The sequence below is a fragment of the Babylonia areolata genome, chromosome 28, assembly GCF_041734735.1.
Source record: "Babylonia areolata isolate BAREFJ2019XMU chromosome 28, ASM4173473v1, whole genome shotgun sequence".
Taxonomy (NCBI): Eukaryota; Metazoa; Mollusca; class Gastropoda; order Neogastropoda; family Buccinidae; genus Babylonia; species Babylonia areolata.
The window spans coordinates 6,986,595-7,003,915 of NC_134903.1; the positions used below are offsets into that span (position 1 = coordinate 6,986,595).

Here is a 17,321-nt window from a genome sequence, read left to right on the forward strand (position 1 = left end):
CATGCACACACACAATCACACACACACAGATACATGCACACACAATCACACACACACACAGCATGCAATGTATCGTCAATAAACAGAAATGACACGTAAACACACACACACACACACACATGCACACACACAAACACACGCACACACACACACACATAACACAGCATGCAATGTATTGCCAATACCCAGGAGTGGCATGTCAACACACACACACACACGCATGCACACACACACACACACACACGCACACACATAACACAGCATGCAATGTATATGTCATGCTGAAGAAGTGGTATGTCAAAACACACACACACACACACACACACCAACACAAACACCCACCCACTATCTATTCCACCTTCATAACCATGCATCCACCCAAACCTACACCCCCCCGCCCTGGAGAAAACCCTCACCCTAGCGTTTTTCTTTTTGATGTTGGTGGCGGGGCAGACAGTGAAACAGAGACGGGCGGAGCGAGGAACGTCGGCCACCACCAGGGGGAAGGTCAGGTCGACCTTGACATTGCAGCACCCGTCCAGAACGGTCAGCTCTTCGGTTTCCTGAACCTCGCACAGGGCTTCGTTGCCATGGTACAGGCCACAGAACAGCTTCAGCTGTGGGACAGCGCGATCATCACACATCATTGTTGAACATCAGCTGTCAGACAGCGCAATCACCACACATCATCGTTGAACATCTTCAGCTGTCAGACGACACAATCACCACACATCACTGTTGAACATCTTCAGCTGTGACACGACACAATCATCACACATCATCGTTGAACATCTTCAGCTGTCAGACGAAACAATCACCACACATCACTGTTGAACATCTTCAGCTGTGACACGACACAATCATCACACATCATCGTTGAACATCTTCAGCTGTGACACGACACAATCATCACACATCATTGTTGAACATCTTCAGCTGTCAGACGACACAATCATCACACATCACTGTTGAACATCTTCAGTTGTCAGACGACACAATCACCACACATCATCGTTGAACATCTTCAGCTGTGAAACGACACAATCATCACACATCACTGTTGAACATCTTCAGTTGTCAGACGACACAATCACCACACATCATCGCTGAACATCTTCAGCTCTGACACGACACAATCATCACACATCATCGTTGAACATCTTCAGCTGTGACACGACACAATCACCACACATCATCGTTGAACATCTTCAGCTGTCAGACGACACAATCACCACACATCATCGTTGAACATCTTCAGCTGTGAAACGACACAATCACCACACATCATCGTTGAACATCTTCAGCTGTGACACGACACAATCATCACACATCATCGTTGAACATCTTCAGCTGTGACACGACACAATCATCACACATCATCGTTGAACATCTTCAGCTGTGACACGACACAATCATCACACATCATCGTTGAACATCTTCAGCTGTGACACGACACAATCATCACACATCATCGTTGAACATCTTCAGCTGTGACATGACACAATCACCACACATCATCGTTGAACATCTTCAGCTGTGACACGACACAATCATCACACATCATCGCTGAACATCTTCAGCTGTGACATGACACAATCATCACACATCATCGCTGAACATCTTCAGCTGTGACACGACACAATCATCACACATCATCGTTGAACATCTTCAGCTGTGACACGACACAATCATCACACATCATCGTTGAACATCTTCAGCTGTGAAACGACACAATCATCACACATCATCGCTGAACATCTTCAGCTGTCAGACAACACAATCATCACACATCATCGTTATCTTGTCATCTTCTTCTTCTTTCCTTCGTCCATGGGCTGCAACTCCGATGTTCACTCATATTTATGTACAAGTGACCGTTTTTACCCCCCAGCCATGTAGGCAGCCATAGTTCGTTTTCAGGGGTATGCATGCTGGGTGTGTTCTTGTTTCCATAACCCAGTGCACGCTGACATGGATTACAGGATTTTTAATGTGTATATTTGATCTTCTGCGCGCTTATACACACGAAGGGGGTTCAGGCACAATCAGGTCTGCACATATGCGGACCTGGGAAACAGGAAAAATCTCAAACCTTACTAACCCACCAGGTGTGCCGTGCTACAGAATTTTGCCAGGAACAACCCTTTTGTTGCCATGGGTTCTTTTACGTGTGCAAAGTGCACGCTACACACGGGACCTCGGCTTATCGTCTCATCCGAATGACTGAGCGTCCAGACCACCACTCAAGGTCTAGTGGAGGGGGAGAAAATATCTGCGGCTGAGCCGTGATTCGAACCAGCGCACGCAGATTCTCTCGCTTCCTAAGCGGACGTGTTACCTCAAGGCCCATCACTCCACACTAGGGCTTGGCAAAGGAAGGCTGGCCCCCCCAATCCACTCCTTCCGCTGTTTTGAGTACGCAGCTCTGGTGAAGAGAGAGAGAGAGGAAGGGAGAGAGACAGAGAGAGAGAGACACAGAGAGAGAGAGACAGACAGAGAGAGACAGAGAGAGAGACAGACAGACAGAGAGAGAGAGAGAGACACAGAGAGAGAGAAAGATAGAGACAGAGAGAGACAGAGACACAGACAGAGAGAGAGAGAGTGAGAGAGGAAGGACAGAGAGAGAGAGAGACAGAGAGAGAGAGACAGAGAGAGAGAGAGACACACAGAGAGAGAGACAGAGAGAGAGAGAGAGACAGAGAGAGAGAGAGAGAGAGAGACAGAGAGAGAGACAGAGAGAGAGAGAGAGAGAAAGAGACACAGAGAGAGAGAGAGAGAGAGAGAGACAGACAGACAGACAGAGAGAGAGAGAAAGGAGAGAAAAACACAGTCAGGGGTCGGACTGACCTTACTGGCGTCCGCCAGCTGCACCTTGCTGAGGCCGGTGACGGTGATGGTGAAGTATTGCTGAACCTTCCACGAGCAGTGGGCGTTGTTCCGCTCGCTGGCCGACAGCTCCGTGGCCCCCTGTCGCGGCCGCTCGGGGACAGGGGGCGCTATGTCTGTTTCCCCCCCCAACCCCCAAGAGTCAAGTTTTTTTGTTGTTTTTTTAGTCATCCTTCCTCTCTTATTTCAGTATGGAGTAATTGTAACCTCCACGCCCCAAAGGGGGGCAAAAGGATTGAATTTCATTGAATCTTTTGAAAAAAAAAAACTACTGCGATTAAATGATTCAATGGCCTAAAATAAACATTTCCAAATGCATAAGTGTCACATAGAAGTTGGACTACTATAACCTAATGATTCAATGCCCAAAACAAAATTTCCAAATACGTAGCAGTGTCACATAAAAGTCAGAATACTATAACCTAATGATTCAATGCCCAAATAAACATTTCCAAATGCATAACAGTGTCACATAAAAGTCAGAATACTATTACCTAATGATTCAAGGCCCAAATAAACATTTCCAAATGCATAGCAGTGTCACATAAAAGTCAGAACACTATTACCTAATGATTCAAGGCCCAAATAAACATTTCCAAATGCATAGCAGTGTCACATAAAAGTCAGAATACTATTACCTAATGATTCAAGGCCCAAATAAACATTTCCAAATGCATAGCAGTGTCACATAAAAGTCAGAATACTATTACCTAATGATTCAAGGCCCAAATAAACATTTCCAAATGCATAGCAGTGTCACATAAAAGTCAGAATACTATAACCTAATGATTCAAGGCCCAAATAAACATTTCCAAATGCATAGCAGTGTCACATAAAAGTCAGAATACTATAACCTAATGATTCAATGCCCAAAATAAACATTTCCAAATGCAAAAGCAGTGTCACATTAAATTCGGACTAGTATAATTTAATGATTCAATTCCCAAAATGGATATTTCCAAATGCATAACAGTGACACATAAAAGCTGGGAAAATACTAATGTCTTTTAAACCCCGAAAGATTATCTAGACAACATTTGCAAATTTAATTAACTTGTTTACAGCTAAAAGGACTGTTTTTGCCCCTTTTGAGCATATTAAAAAAAAATTAAAACTGATATCGGAGACAAATATGTTTTTGGCACATACCTCTTTCGCAACTGATCATACTTGGGACATTGCATTATAAAATGGAACTCATCCCCAATCAGAGACATGTTACAAACCTTACGGAACCGTAATTCTTGTGGAACGTCATTGCGTCTCCCTATCTATTTCCAATTTATGACTAACACTTCAAAATTTGAAGAAACTGATAACATAATCATCAGGCATTTGACTTTTGTATTTTTCTCTATCAAAATCCCTATTAAAAATTTTGATATATCAAACATTTATTACTCTCCTCAAGAGCATGTCACACACACACACACACACACACACACACACACGCCTCTGTGAACTGCTGTGTAGTGTATGGTGTGAGAGGGATGGGAGGGGGACAGGATGACATCTAGACTTCAAAACTTTGAGACTCTCCACTGGCTCCAAACAGAAGGATCAGGTACGCACAACCGGTATTGGAATGATGTTCAACCATCAGCCTCTCCACAGAATGCAATGGCGGCTCACACATGCACACATTCACACACACAAACACACACACGCACAAACACACACACTGCACACAAACACACACGCACACACAAACACAGACACAGACACACACACTACACACACACACACCTGCCCTGAACAACACCCCCTCCCCCCTTTCTCCCTCCCTCCCTCCCTCCGTCCCTTACCTGCCAGAGTGTCTTTGGCAATGAGCCACATCTGAGGGGCCGTGTTCTTCACCAGGCACTGGTACACGTACTGTCAACACACCACGCCGTTCGTATTGTGTTTTGTGGGTCATTTCATGTGCGTTAAATAACACGCACACACAATTACACTCACCCACTAACACACACTCACACATACACTCACGCGCACACACACACACACTCACACACAAATATACACCCCCCCAACCCCTAGCCCCAACACACATACACACACTCACTCACACGAATTTGCAATCTCTCAAACACATACACACACACCCCTCCCCTACCCCCCAAAACACAAACACACACATTTACACACATCACACAAATTTACGAACTCTCAAACACACACACACACATCAACTCACGTCACACAAATTTGCAATCTCTCAAACACACACACACACACACACACATCAACTTACATCACACAAATCTACAAAGTCTCAAACACATACAGTACACATCAACTCACATCACACAAATTTACTTACTCTCAAACACACACACACATACCACCCTCCAAAACACACACACACACATCAATTCACATTATACAAATTTTCAAACTCTCAAATAACCACCCTCCACACACCCCTTACACCCCTCCACACACCCCTCCACACACCCCTCTACACCCCCTCCACACACCCCTTACACCCCTCCACACACCCCTTACACCCCCTCCACACACCCCTTACACCCCCTCCACACACCCCTTACACTCCTCCACACACCCCTTACACTCCTCCACACACCCCCTCAACACACACCCTCCACCCCCCTCCACACACCTTACAACCCCTCCACAAACCCCCTCCACCCCCTTCCACACACGCCTTACACCCCCTCCACACACACCCTCCACACATCCCTTCCACCCCCTCCACACACCCCTTCCACCCCCTCCACACACCCCTTACACCCCCTCCACACACCCCTTACACCCCCTCCACACACCCCTTCCACCCCCTCCACACACCCCTTACACCCCCTCCACACACCCCCTCCACCCCCCCCTTACAACCCCCTCCACACACCCCATAACCCCCCCCCCCATCCCTCACACACACACACTGCACCTTGAACTGGATGAGGGGATAGTCCCCGTATATGAAGTCGTTCAGCCCGTACACCTTCAGGATGTAGTCGTCCTCGTTCCTCCCGATCTCCGGCCGCTTCGCCAGCAGCAGCCGCACCACCTCCACGGGGAAGGCATTGGCGCCCAGCTTCAGGTGAGTGCACACCTGGCCTTCGCTCACCTGTCCACCATTACACACCTGCGTCACACACACGTGTCCAGCATACTTCTGTGTCGTACATGCCTGTCCAACAGTACACACCTGTGTCATACACACCTGTCCAGCATACTTCTGTGTCGTACACGCCTGTCCAACATACACCTGTGTCGTACACACCTGTCCAACATACACTTGCGTCACACTCGCCTGTCCAACTTACACCTGTGTCATACACACCTGTCCAGCATACTTCTGTGTCGTACACGCCTGTCCAACATACACCTGTGTCGTACACACCTGTCCAACATACACCTGTGTCGTACACGCCTGTCCAACATACACCTGTGTAATACACACCTGTCCAGCATACATCTGTGTCGTACACGCCTGTCCAACATACACCTGTGTCGTACACACCTGTCCAACATACACTTGCGTCACACTCGCCCGTCCAACATACACCTGTGTCATACACACCAGTCCAACATACACCAGTGTCACGCTCAACTCTCCAACATACACCTGTGTCATACACGCCTTGCCTTCACACACACACACACACACACTCACACACACACCTACCTGTGTGACACACTTGTACCACACACACCACCTGTCGCGCACAAAACCTATCCAACATACACATTTGTATCATACACATCTGGCCTCCACTCACCTGTCCAACAATATACCTGTGTCCTACACACCTGGCTTTAGCAAACACACACACACACACACACACACACACCTGTGTTTACCTGTTCCCCACACACATGTTCCACACACTGCTATAGTACACCTTTCCCCTAACACCTGTTCCACCCACTACTATAGTACACCTATCCCTTAAACACCTGTTCCACACACTGAGAGAGTACACCTGTCCCCCACACACCTGTTCCACACACTGCTATAGTACACCTGTCCCCTAACACCTGTTCCACCCACTGCTATAGTACACCTGTCCCCTAAACACCTGTTCCACACACTGAGAGAGTACACATGTCCCCTAAACACCTGTTCCACACACTGAGAGAGTACACCTGTCCCCTAAACACCTGCTCCACACACTGAGAGAGTACACCTGTCCCCTAAACACCTGTTCCACACACTGCTATAGTACACCTGTCCCCTAAACACCTGTTCCACACACTGCTATAGTACACCTGTCCCCTAAACACCTGTTCCACACACTGCTATAGTACACTTGTCCCCTAAACACCTGCTCCACACACTGCCAGAGTAGACATGTCCCCTAAACACCTGTTCCACAAACAGAGAGTGTACACCTGCAGAGATTCCAACCCCTGTCGAGTGTTTGTAGGAACAATCAGGAAATTTGGTAGGAACATTCTGAATTTGGTAGGAACACTCCGACTCTGAACCACATCAGCAAACATACATTTCATCCACAAGGCATGCAAACACTTGCGCCTACCTGCAACACATTGTAAATGCTACGATTAAGCTGACTGGTCCACCCAGTGCTGTTTCAATGTAAGTATAAATACAATTAGCTGAGCATCATCACGCGAGACCCAAAGTTAGATGTGACTGACCCTGGCCTCGTGATCGATAGGTCCAAAGCAACTGGGTAATGTTACGACAGGAAAGCATGTGACTGTGCTATGTAGTCGAAAATGAACTGGTCTGAACAATTCTGACATTAGTCAGAACAAACTGCGATCGAGCGTTGCAAAATACGTCAAAATCGTAACAGTTGGCATCTCTGCACCTGTCCCTCGCACACGTCAAGCAGGTGTCAGCAGTTGTGGCGGACTGACAGACTTAATAACAACAATAATAATAATAAATGAATATTCATATAGCGCTGAATCTTGTGCATAGACAAATCAAAGCACTTTTGCACCAGTCATTCACACGCATGCATAACTGTAAACTTGAGAAACTGAAGACAAAGAAGAGGCAGGGGAGGGAGGCTATCATAGAAAGAGGTGGGTTTTAAGGCCAGACCTGAAAGAGCTGAGTGCAGAGACCTGACGAAGTGAAAGAGGAAGTTCATTCCAAAAGCAAGGTCCACAGACTGAGAAAGAACGGCAGCCGACAGTGGAGTGTTTGAATCTGTGTAGGTGTAAACAGAGTGAATCTGAAGCAGATCGTTGAGAGCAAGATGGGGTACAGAGGTGAAAGCAGCCACAGAGATAGAAAGGGGGACATTTGTGAATATATTTATAACATGGAGTGCTTATCTTGCACTTTATTCTGTATGAGACAGGAAGCCAATGGAGATGTTGCAAAAGAGGAGTGATGTGCTCATATCTTTTCTTTCTGACGACAAGTCGGGCAGCAGAGTTTTGTATGCGCTGAAGGGACTGAATGGATGAAGCAGGCAAACCAGACGATAGAGAGTTACAGTAGTCAAGGCAAGAGAGAATGAGAGAAACGACAAGTCTAGATGTTAATGTCGGTGGACAGATATTTCTGAATGGAACTGATGTGCAGCAAGTCACAACAGCAGGATTGATATGTCTGACTGATAAATTTTTGCATGGACAGTGTGTTGTCAAGGAGTGATGGCCTAGAGGTAACGTGTCCGCCTAGGAAGCGAGAGAATCTGAGCGCGCTGGTTCGAATCACGACTCAGCCACTGATATTTTCTCCCCCTCCACTAGACCTTGAGTGGTGGTCTGGACGCTATTCATTCGGATGAGATGATAAACCGAGGTCCTGTGTGCAGCATGCACTTAGCGCACGTAAAAGAACCCACGGCAACAAAAGGGTTGTTCCTGGCAACATTCTGTAGAAAAACCCACTTCAATACGAAAAACAAATAAAACTGCACGCAGGAAAAAATACAAAAAAAAAAAGGGGTGGCGCTGTAGTATAGTGACACGCTCTCCCTGAGGACAGCAGCCCGAATTTCACACAGAGAAATCTGTTGTGATAAAAAGAAATACAACTTCAAATACACCGAGGTTCCTGGCTGACCGTGCTGACTTACCCCAGAGTGCTGCACGTTGACGTCGATCACGATCTGGTTGTTGTTCAGTCTGCTCTCCAGCTGTCTGGGAACCTGGGCCGAGTTGCGTAAACGTAGAGGGTGTCTCCACTGGAACTTCTCCATGGCTGTCTGCACGTCATACACACACACACAATACAACACAGAACACACACACACACACACACTAATACTGTTATTTATATTTACATTGTTGTAGGTTAATACTTGTTGATATGCATATACATATTCTCCTTACCATGACAACTCATTCAATATACACCACAACCTCTTTAGACTTTTTCTTATAATATACTTTTCCTCTGATACCTAACATGAACTTTTTTTTTTGTTTTTTGTTTTTTTTGACACTAATATTCACATGCATTCCCTTTCCTCTATACACTACTTTACTCATTTCCGTCTAAAAACACTAAAAGTGAATAGACGTTAAACTGAAGAAAACACACACACACACACAATACAACACACACACACACACAATACAACACACACACACATACACAATACAAAACACAACACACACACACACACACACACACAATACAACACACACACACACACACACACACGCACACACACACACACACACAATACAACACACACACACACACAATACAACACACAACACACACACACACACACACTGACACCTGTAAGAACTTAAACACACTGCCACCTGTAAGAACATAAACACTCTGACACCTATAAGAACATACACTGATGCCTATAAAAACATACACTGACACCTGTAAGAACATAAACACTCTGACACCTATAAGAACACAAACATACTGACACCTGTAAGAACATAAACACTCTGACACCTATAAGAACATACACTGATGCCTATAAGAACATAAACACTCTGACACCTATAAGAACATACACTGACACCTATAAGAACATAAACACTCTGACACCTATAAGAACATACACTGACACCTATAAGAACAACACTCTGACACCTATAAGAACATACACTGACACCTATAAGAACATAAACACACTGACACCTATAAGAACATACACTGACACCTATAAGAACATAAACACTCTGACACCTATAAGAACATAAACACACTGACACCTATAAGAACATACACTGACACCTATAAGAACATAAACACTCTGACACCTATAAGAACATACACTGACACCTATAAGAACATAAACACACTGACACCTATAAGAACATACACTGACACCTATAAGAACATAAACACACTGACACCTATAAGAACATACACTGACACCTATAAGAACATAAACACACTGACACCTATAAGAACATTCACTGACACCTATAAGAACATACACTGACACCGAAAAGAACATAAACACTCTGACACCTATAAGAACATACACTGACACCTATAAGAACATAAACACACTGACACCTATAAGAACATAAACACACTGACACCTATAAGAACATACACTGACACCTATAAGAACATACACTGACACCTATAAGAACACAAACACTCTGACACCTATAAGAACATAAACACACTGACACCTATAAGAACATAAACACTCTGACACCTATAAGAACATAACCACCCTAAACAGACATAAGTAATAAAGTATACTGTTTCCTTTTTTTCAATAAGACAACTCACACATTACTCATGCATTACCAAAAAATAAAATAAAAACAAGAGAGACAAGGCCTTCAAGACTCACTTGTGATACACTTAAAAAAAATCCAAGCTTTTTATGTATTGAGTATAATTTCAAAATGTAATGTTTAAGATGAGAAAGATCAGTTTAAAGCAAATTAAGTCCCCTAGCATTAATTACTGAGTAATTTCCCTTTTTTACTATCTGCACCAAAACATTTGCAAAATAAATAAAACTTCCATGCTTAGCAAAAGAAGTTCCTGTTTGAACAAAAAATGAAAATAATGACTGCTCTTGTTGTTGGGTCAGAATATCAGATCAAAGTGCCAAGTTTAGAGAATACAAAAAATATAAATATAACAGTAATTGCAGTTTGCATATAATTAGGCTTCTTTTTTTTTTTTTTTGTGCCCACCCAGAGGTACAATATTGTTTTAAACAAGATGACTGGAAAGAACTAATTTTTTCCTATTTTTATGCCTAATTTGGTGTCAACTGACAAAGTATTTGCAGAGAAAATGTCAATGTTAAAGTTTACCATGGACACACAGACACACACACACACAGACACACACACACACACAGACAACCGAACACTGGGTTAAAACATAGACTCACTTTGTTTACACAAGTGAGTCAATAAAATGAAATAATAAAAAAAAATTAAAATAATCATGCATTACCACAGACACATAATTACGTACATAAAGATACAAGATGGTCACAGTCACATGGAGATGATGACATACATTAATATGACAGTCGCAACAGCCAAGTGGTTAAAGCATTGGATTTTCGATCTGAGCATCCCTGGTTCGAATCTCAGTAACGGGCGCCTGGTGGGTAAAGGGTGGAGATTTTTCCGATCTCCCAGGTCAACATATGTGCTGACCTGCTAGTACCTGAACCCCATTCATGTGTATACGCAAGCAGAAGATCAAATACCCACGTTAAAGATCCTGTAATCCATGTCAGCATTCGGTGGGTTATGGAAACAAGAACACACCCAGCATGCACACCCCCCAAAAACGGAGTATGGCTGCCTACATGGCGGGGTAAAAATGGGTCATACACGTAAAAGCCCACTCGTGTACAAAGAGTGAATGTGGGAGTTGCAGCCTACGAATGAAGAAGAAGAAGAAGAAAAATATAAGATGTCAAAGTCACATGGAGATGTTAAGTCTCTGAACATAAGTTTCAGTTTCAGTTTCAGTAGCTCAAGGAGGCGTCACTGCGTTCGGACAAATCCATATACGCTACACCACATCTGCCAAGCAGATGCCTGACCAGCAGCGTAACCCAATGTGCTTAGTCAGGTCTTGAGAAGAAAAAATAAAAAAAAGAAGAAGAAGAAAGGTGAATAAATAATAGATAAGTTTCAGTAGCTCAAGGAGGCGTCACTGCGTTCGGACAAAACCATATACGCTACACATCATCTGCCAAGCAGATGCCTGACCAGCAGCGTAACCCAACGCGCTTAGAATAGATAAGCTTCCATAAATAAATAAATAAATAAATAATATGTGACATAAGACACACACACAGATGCTGCCTTGTGGACACGTGTTACCTTCTGTCTGTGGCCCAGTGTTCATGGACTTGTATCTCTGTGTATTTCTGGTCTAATGTTAATGGACTTACCTCTGTCCAATCTGTGGTCAAATGTTTATGGACTTACCTGTGTGAGTTTCTGGTCTAAAGTTTATGGACTTACATCTGTGTGTTTGTGGCTAAATTTTTACGGACTTATCTCCAACCATCTATGGTCCAAAGTGTATGGACTGTGTTTATGGTCTAATGTTTATGGACTTATCTCTGTGTGTTTATGGGCTAAAGTTTATGGATTTATCTCTGTGTGTTTGTGGTCTAAAGTTTATGGACTTTATGTGTTTCTGGTCTAAAGTTTATGGACTTGATCTCCAACCACCTGTGGTCTAAAGTATATATATGGACTTATCTCTGTGTGTTTGTGGTCCAAAGTTTATGGACTTATCTCTGTTTATGCTCAACGTTTATGGAATTATCTCTATGTTTATGGTCAAATGTTTATGGACTTATCTCTTTGTGTTTATGGCCTAAAGTTTATGGACTTATCTCTGTGTGTTTGGTGGTCGAATGTTTATGGACTTATCTCTGTGTGTTTGTGGTCTACAGTGTATGGACTTATCTCTGTGTGAGTTTGTGGTATCACGTTTATGGCTTTACCTCTGTGTGTATGTGGTCTAATGTTTATGGACTTATCTCTGCGTGTTTGTGGCCTAAAGTTTACGGACTTAAGTTCAACCGCTTATCTCAGTGTGTTCGTGGTACTTAAAAAGGGTGCACAACACTCCTTCACAGACCACAAGGCTCAAAACGTTTAGTCTTTTGAATCTTAAATCAGGTATCACCAACACACTAGTCCCCGACACATCGTCCAGGGTGACCCTTGACCTACCTGGCCGCGGCGGGTGGTGTTGATCTGGTGACACAGGTCGTTCATCTTGCGGCGGAAGTGCTCAATCTCTGCCGGCTGGAAGGAGTCCAGTTTGTGAGGGCCTGCAACATGCACCCACCATCTCCTTGTCAGCATCCCCCCCAACAGAATGGCCTTCCACTTTCGTTTCAGCCTCGACGGGCACAATAGCTGAGTGGTTAAAGCGCTGGACCTTCAATCTGAGTGGTCCTGGGTTCGAATTCCGGTAACAGGCGCCTGGTGGGTAAAGGGTGGAGATTTTTTTTTTTTTCAGTCTCCCAGGTCAACATATGTGCTGAGCTGCTTTGTGCTTGAACCCCCTTTGTGTGTATACGCAAGCTGAAGATCAAATGCACACATTAAAGATCCTGTAATCCATGTCAGCGTTCGATGGGTTATGAAAACAAGAATATACCCAGCATGCACACCCCCAAAAAAGCGGAGTATGGCTGCCTCGTGTACACATGAGTGAACGTGGGAGTTGCAGGCCACGAGCGAAGAAGAAGTTTCAGTTTCAGGTTCTCAAGAAGGCATCACTACGTTCAGACAAATCTATAATACACGCTACACCGCATCTGTAAGCCATGATGTCTGACAAGCAGCGTAACCCAACTCGCTTTGTCAGGCCTTGACAGCAAGCATACATATATGGGGTTTTTTTTGGGGGGTGGGGGGGTGTTGTTGTTTTTTTTGCCCCATCATCTGCACCATTTCAGTGGCTTTACTCCCACGCCGCTCATTTAGAGTCCCCCACACCCCACACCCAGGTTCATCCGTCACAGTTCTAACGTCGGCAGTCCACAGGGAACCATCGATGTTAGGTCACCAGGAGGCCACACACCAGAGGAGACCCTGCACTGCTGCTGAGTCCCTCCGCTGGGATTTGAACCCACGTCCTCCCAGCCGTCAGCCCGCGACGCTAACCACTTCACCACGGCAGCTGGTGCCTACATATGTGTTTGTGTACCTGTTAGACTGGATTTCTTCTACAGAGTATCGCCAGAGGACAACAACGCTCCCACAGCCATGGGTTCTTTTTCAGTGTGCCAAGTGCACGCTGCACATGGGAATCTGTTTATCGTCTCATCCCAATGACTAGACAATCAGTTTGATTTTCCCGTCAAATTAGGGAGAAAGGGTGAGAGTGGGGTTCGAACTCAGACCCTCGTGGACTCTCTGCACTGGCAGATGAGCGTCTTTACCATTCTGCCACCTTCTTCCTGGACTTTGAAATTTTCAGCAGTTTTAAGCATCCTCTGATTTCTCCTTTCAATAAGAGAGAGAGAGAGAGAGAGAGAGAGAGAGAAAGGCCTTCATTACTTTACCTGACACTGCAAACTAATTTCACTGAACACGAGAGGGACACACTGTGTAGCTGAACACGAGACGGACACACTGAACACAAGAGGAACACACTGTGTCGCTGAACACGAGAGGGACACACTGTGTCGCTGAACACAAGAGGGACACACTGTGTAGCTGAACACAAGAGGGACACACTGTGTCGCTGAACACAAGAGGGACACAGTGTGTCGCTGAACACGAGAGGGACACACTGTGTAGCTGAACACAAGAGGGACACACTGTGTAGCTGAACATGAGAGGGACACACTGTGTAGCTGAACATGAGAGGGACACACTGTGTAGCTGAACACGAGAGGCACACACTGTGTAGCTGAACACAAGAGGGACGCACTGTGTAGCTGAACACAAGAGGGACACACTGTGTCGCTGAACACCAGAGGGACACACTGTGTAGCTGAACATGAGAGGGACACACTGTGTAGCTGAACACGAGAGTGACACACTGTGTAGCTGAACATGAGTGACACACTGTGTAGCTGAACATGAGAGGGACACACTGTGAAGCTGAACACGAGAAGGACACACTGTGTTGCTGAACATGAAAGGGACACACCGTGTAGCTGAACACGAGAGGGACTCACTGTGTTGCTGAACATGAGAGGGACACACTGTGTAGCTGAACACGAGAGGGACACAGTGTTGCTGAACACAAGAGGGACGCACTGTGTAGCTGAACACGAGAGGGACGCACTGTGTTGCTGAACACAAGAGGGACGCACTGTGTAGCTGAACACAAGAGGGACACACTGTGTAGCTGAACACAAGGACACACTGTGTAGCTGAACACAAGAGGGACACACTGTGTTGCTGAACACAAGAGGGACACACTGTGTAGCTGAACACAAGGACACACTGTGTAGCTGAACACAAGAGGGACACACTGTGTCGCAGAACACCAGAGGGACACACTGTGTAGCTGAACACAAGGACACACTGTGTAGCTGAACACGAGAGGGACACACTATGTAGCTGAACATGAAAGGGACACACTGTGTAGCTGAACACAAGAGGGACACACTGTGTAGCTGAACACGAGAGGGACACACTGTGTAGCTGAACATGGGAGGGACATACTGTGTAGCTGAACACGAGAGGAACACACTGTATAGCTGAACATGAGAGGGACACACTGTGTAGCTGAACATGAGAGGGACACACTGTGTCGCTGAACACGAGAGTGACACACTGTGTAGCTGAACATGAGAGGGACACACTGTGTCGCTGAACACAAGGACACACTGTGTAGCTGAACACAAGAGGGACACACTGTGTTGCTGAACACAAGAGGGACACACTGTGTAGCCGAACACAAGAGGGACACACTGTGTCGCTGAACACCAGAGGGACACACTGTGTAGCTGAACACAAGGACACACTGTGTAGCTGAACACGAGAAGGACACACTGTGTAGCTGAACATGAAAAGGACACACTGTGTAGCTGAACACGAGAGGGACACACTGTGTAGCTGAACACGAGAGGGACACACTGTGTAGCTGAACATGGGAGGGACATACTGTGTAGCTGAACACAACAGGAACACACTGTATAGCTGAACATGAGAGGGACACACTGTGTAGCTGAACATGAGAGGGACACACTGTGTCGCTGAACACGAGAGTGACACACTGTGTAGCTGAACATGAGAGGGACACACTGTGTAGCTGAACACAAGAGGGACACACCGTGTAGCTGAACACGAGAGGGACACACTGTGTAGCTGAACATGAGAGGGACACACCATGTAGCTGAACATGAGAGGGACACACCGTGTAGCTGAACACAAGAGGGACACACTGTGTAGCTGAACACAAGAGGGACATACTGTGTAGCTGAACACGAGAGTGACACACTGTGTAGCTGAACATGAGAGGGACACACTGTGTAGCTGAACACGAGAGGGACACACTGTGTTGCTGAACACAAGAGGGACACACTGTGTCGCTGAACACGAGAGGGACACACTGTGTAGCTGAACATGAGAGGGACACACTGTGTAGCTGAACACGAAAAGGACACACTGTGTAGCTGAACACGAGAGGGACACACTGTGTAGCTGAACATGAGAGGGACACACTGTGTAGCTGAACACGAGAGGGACACACTGTGTAGCTGAACACGAGAGGGACACACTGTATAGCTGAACACGAAAAGGACACACTGTGTAGCTGAACAGAGAAAAAAAAAAGATACAGGAACAAAAGACACACATTTTACGTCATACAATATTTCAAATGTTAAAGCTATGACCTCAAGTATCACTTGATTTTCGGAAACCTGTTCTGCCCAGGACGGCAAAACCATTGTACTTGCAGGGTAACAGTGATGGCCCCCCAGCAGGAAACGTGGCCCTTTCACAGCGTGATTCTAAGGTCTTCTGCTGAAAACCTCCTTCGAGTCCCCCCCAAAAAACCTCTTCAAAGATATTTGGCCAAAGGGCCTTTAAGTATCAAGCACCTTCTGTCTGGAATTATCTTCCTCTGGATCTCCGTCTATTAACAATGCTGTCCTCTTTCCAAACAAACTTGAAAACCCATCTGTTCAAAACAGGCCTTTGGGTGTGATGAAGCACAGCGAATTGTCTGCATTCTTCGCCCTCCCCACTTTGCCCTCTACCGAAGTCATTATGTAGTGTGTGTGTGTCTGTCGGTGGATGTTTGTGTGTGATGTGTGTGTGTGTGTGTGTGTGTGTGAGTGACTGTTCACACCTGCTATCTGTAGTACTGTTTTGGTGTATAGATACACATATATATGGTGCTTAGAGCACCATGTGGAGTGATGGCCTAGAGGTAACGCGTCTGCCAAGGAAGTGAGAGAATCTGAGTGCGCTGGTTTGAATCACGGCTCAGCCACCGATATTTTCTGGTGGTCTGGACACTAGTCAACTGGATGAGATGATAAACCGAGGTCCCATGTACAGCATGCACTTAGCAAACGTGA

The 17,321-nt window shown here is 45.4% G+C and overlaps 1 protein-coding gene across 1 annotated transcript in view; it reads right to left on the reverse strand.

Moving 5' to 3' along the window:
* The window catches only part of LOC143301955 (phosphatidylinositol 4,5-bisphosphate 3-kinase catalytic subunit delta isoform-like), a 51,250-nt gene that overhangs the window by 29,391 nt on the left and 4,538 nt on the right, over window positions 1–17,321 (reverse strand). The window contains exons 5-10 of the mRNA XM_076616431.1: window positions 13,000–13,100; window positions 8,919–9,047; window positions 5,798–5,977; window positions 4,692–4,761; window positions 2,848–3,002; window positions 417–617 (exon numbers count right to left, since the gene is read on the reverse strand). Coding sequence (XP_076472546.1) covers window positions 417–617; window positions 2,848–3,002; window positions 4,692–4,761; window positions 5,798–5,977; window positions 8,919–9,047; window positions 13,000–13,100 — 836 coding nt within the window. The remainder of the gene's footprint in view (window positions 1–416; window positions 618–2,847; window positions 3,003–4,691; window positions 4,762–5,797; window positions 5,978–8,918; window positions 9,048–12,999; window positions 13,101–17,321) is intronic.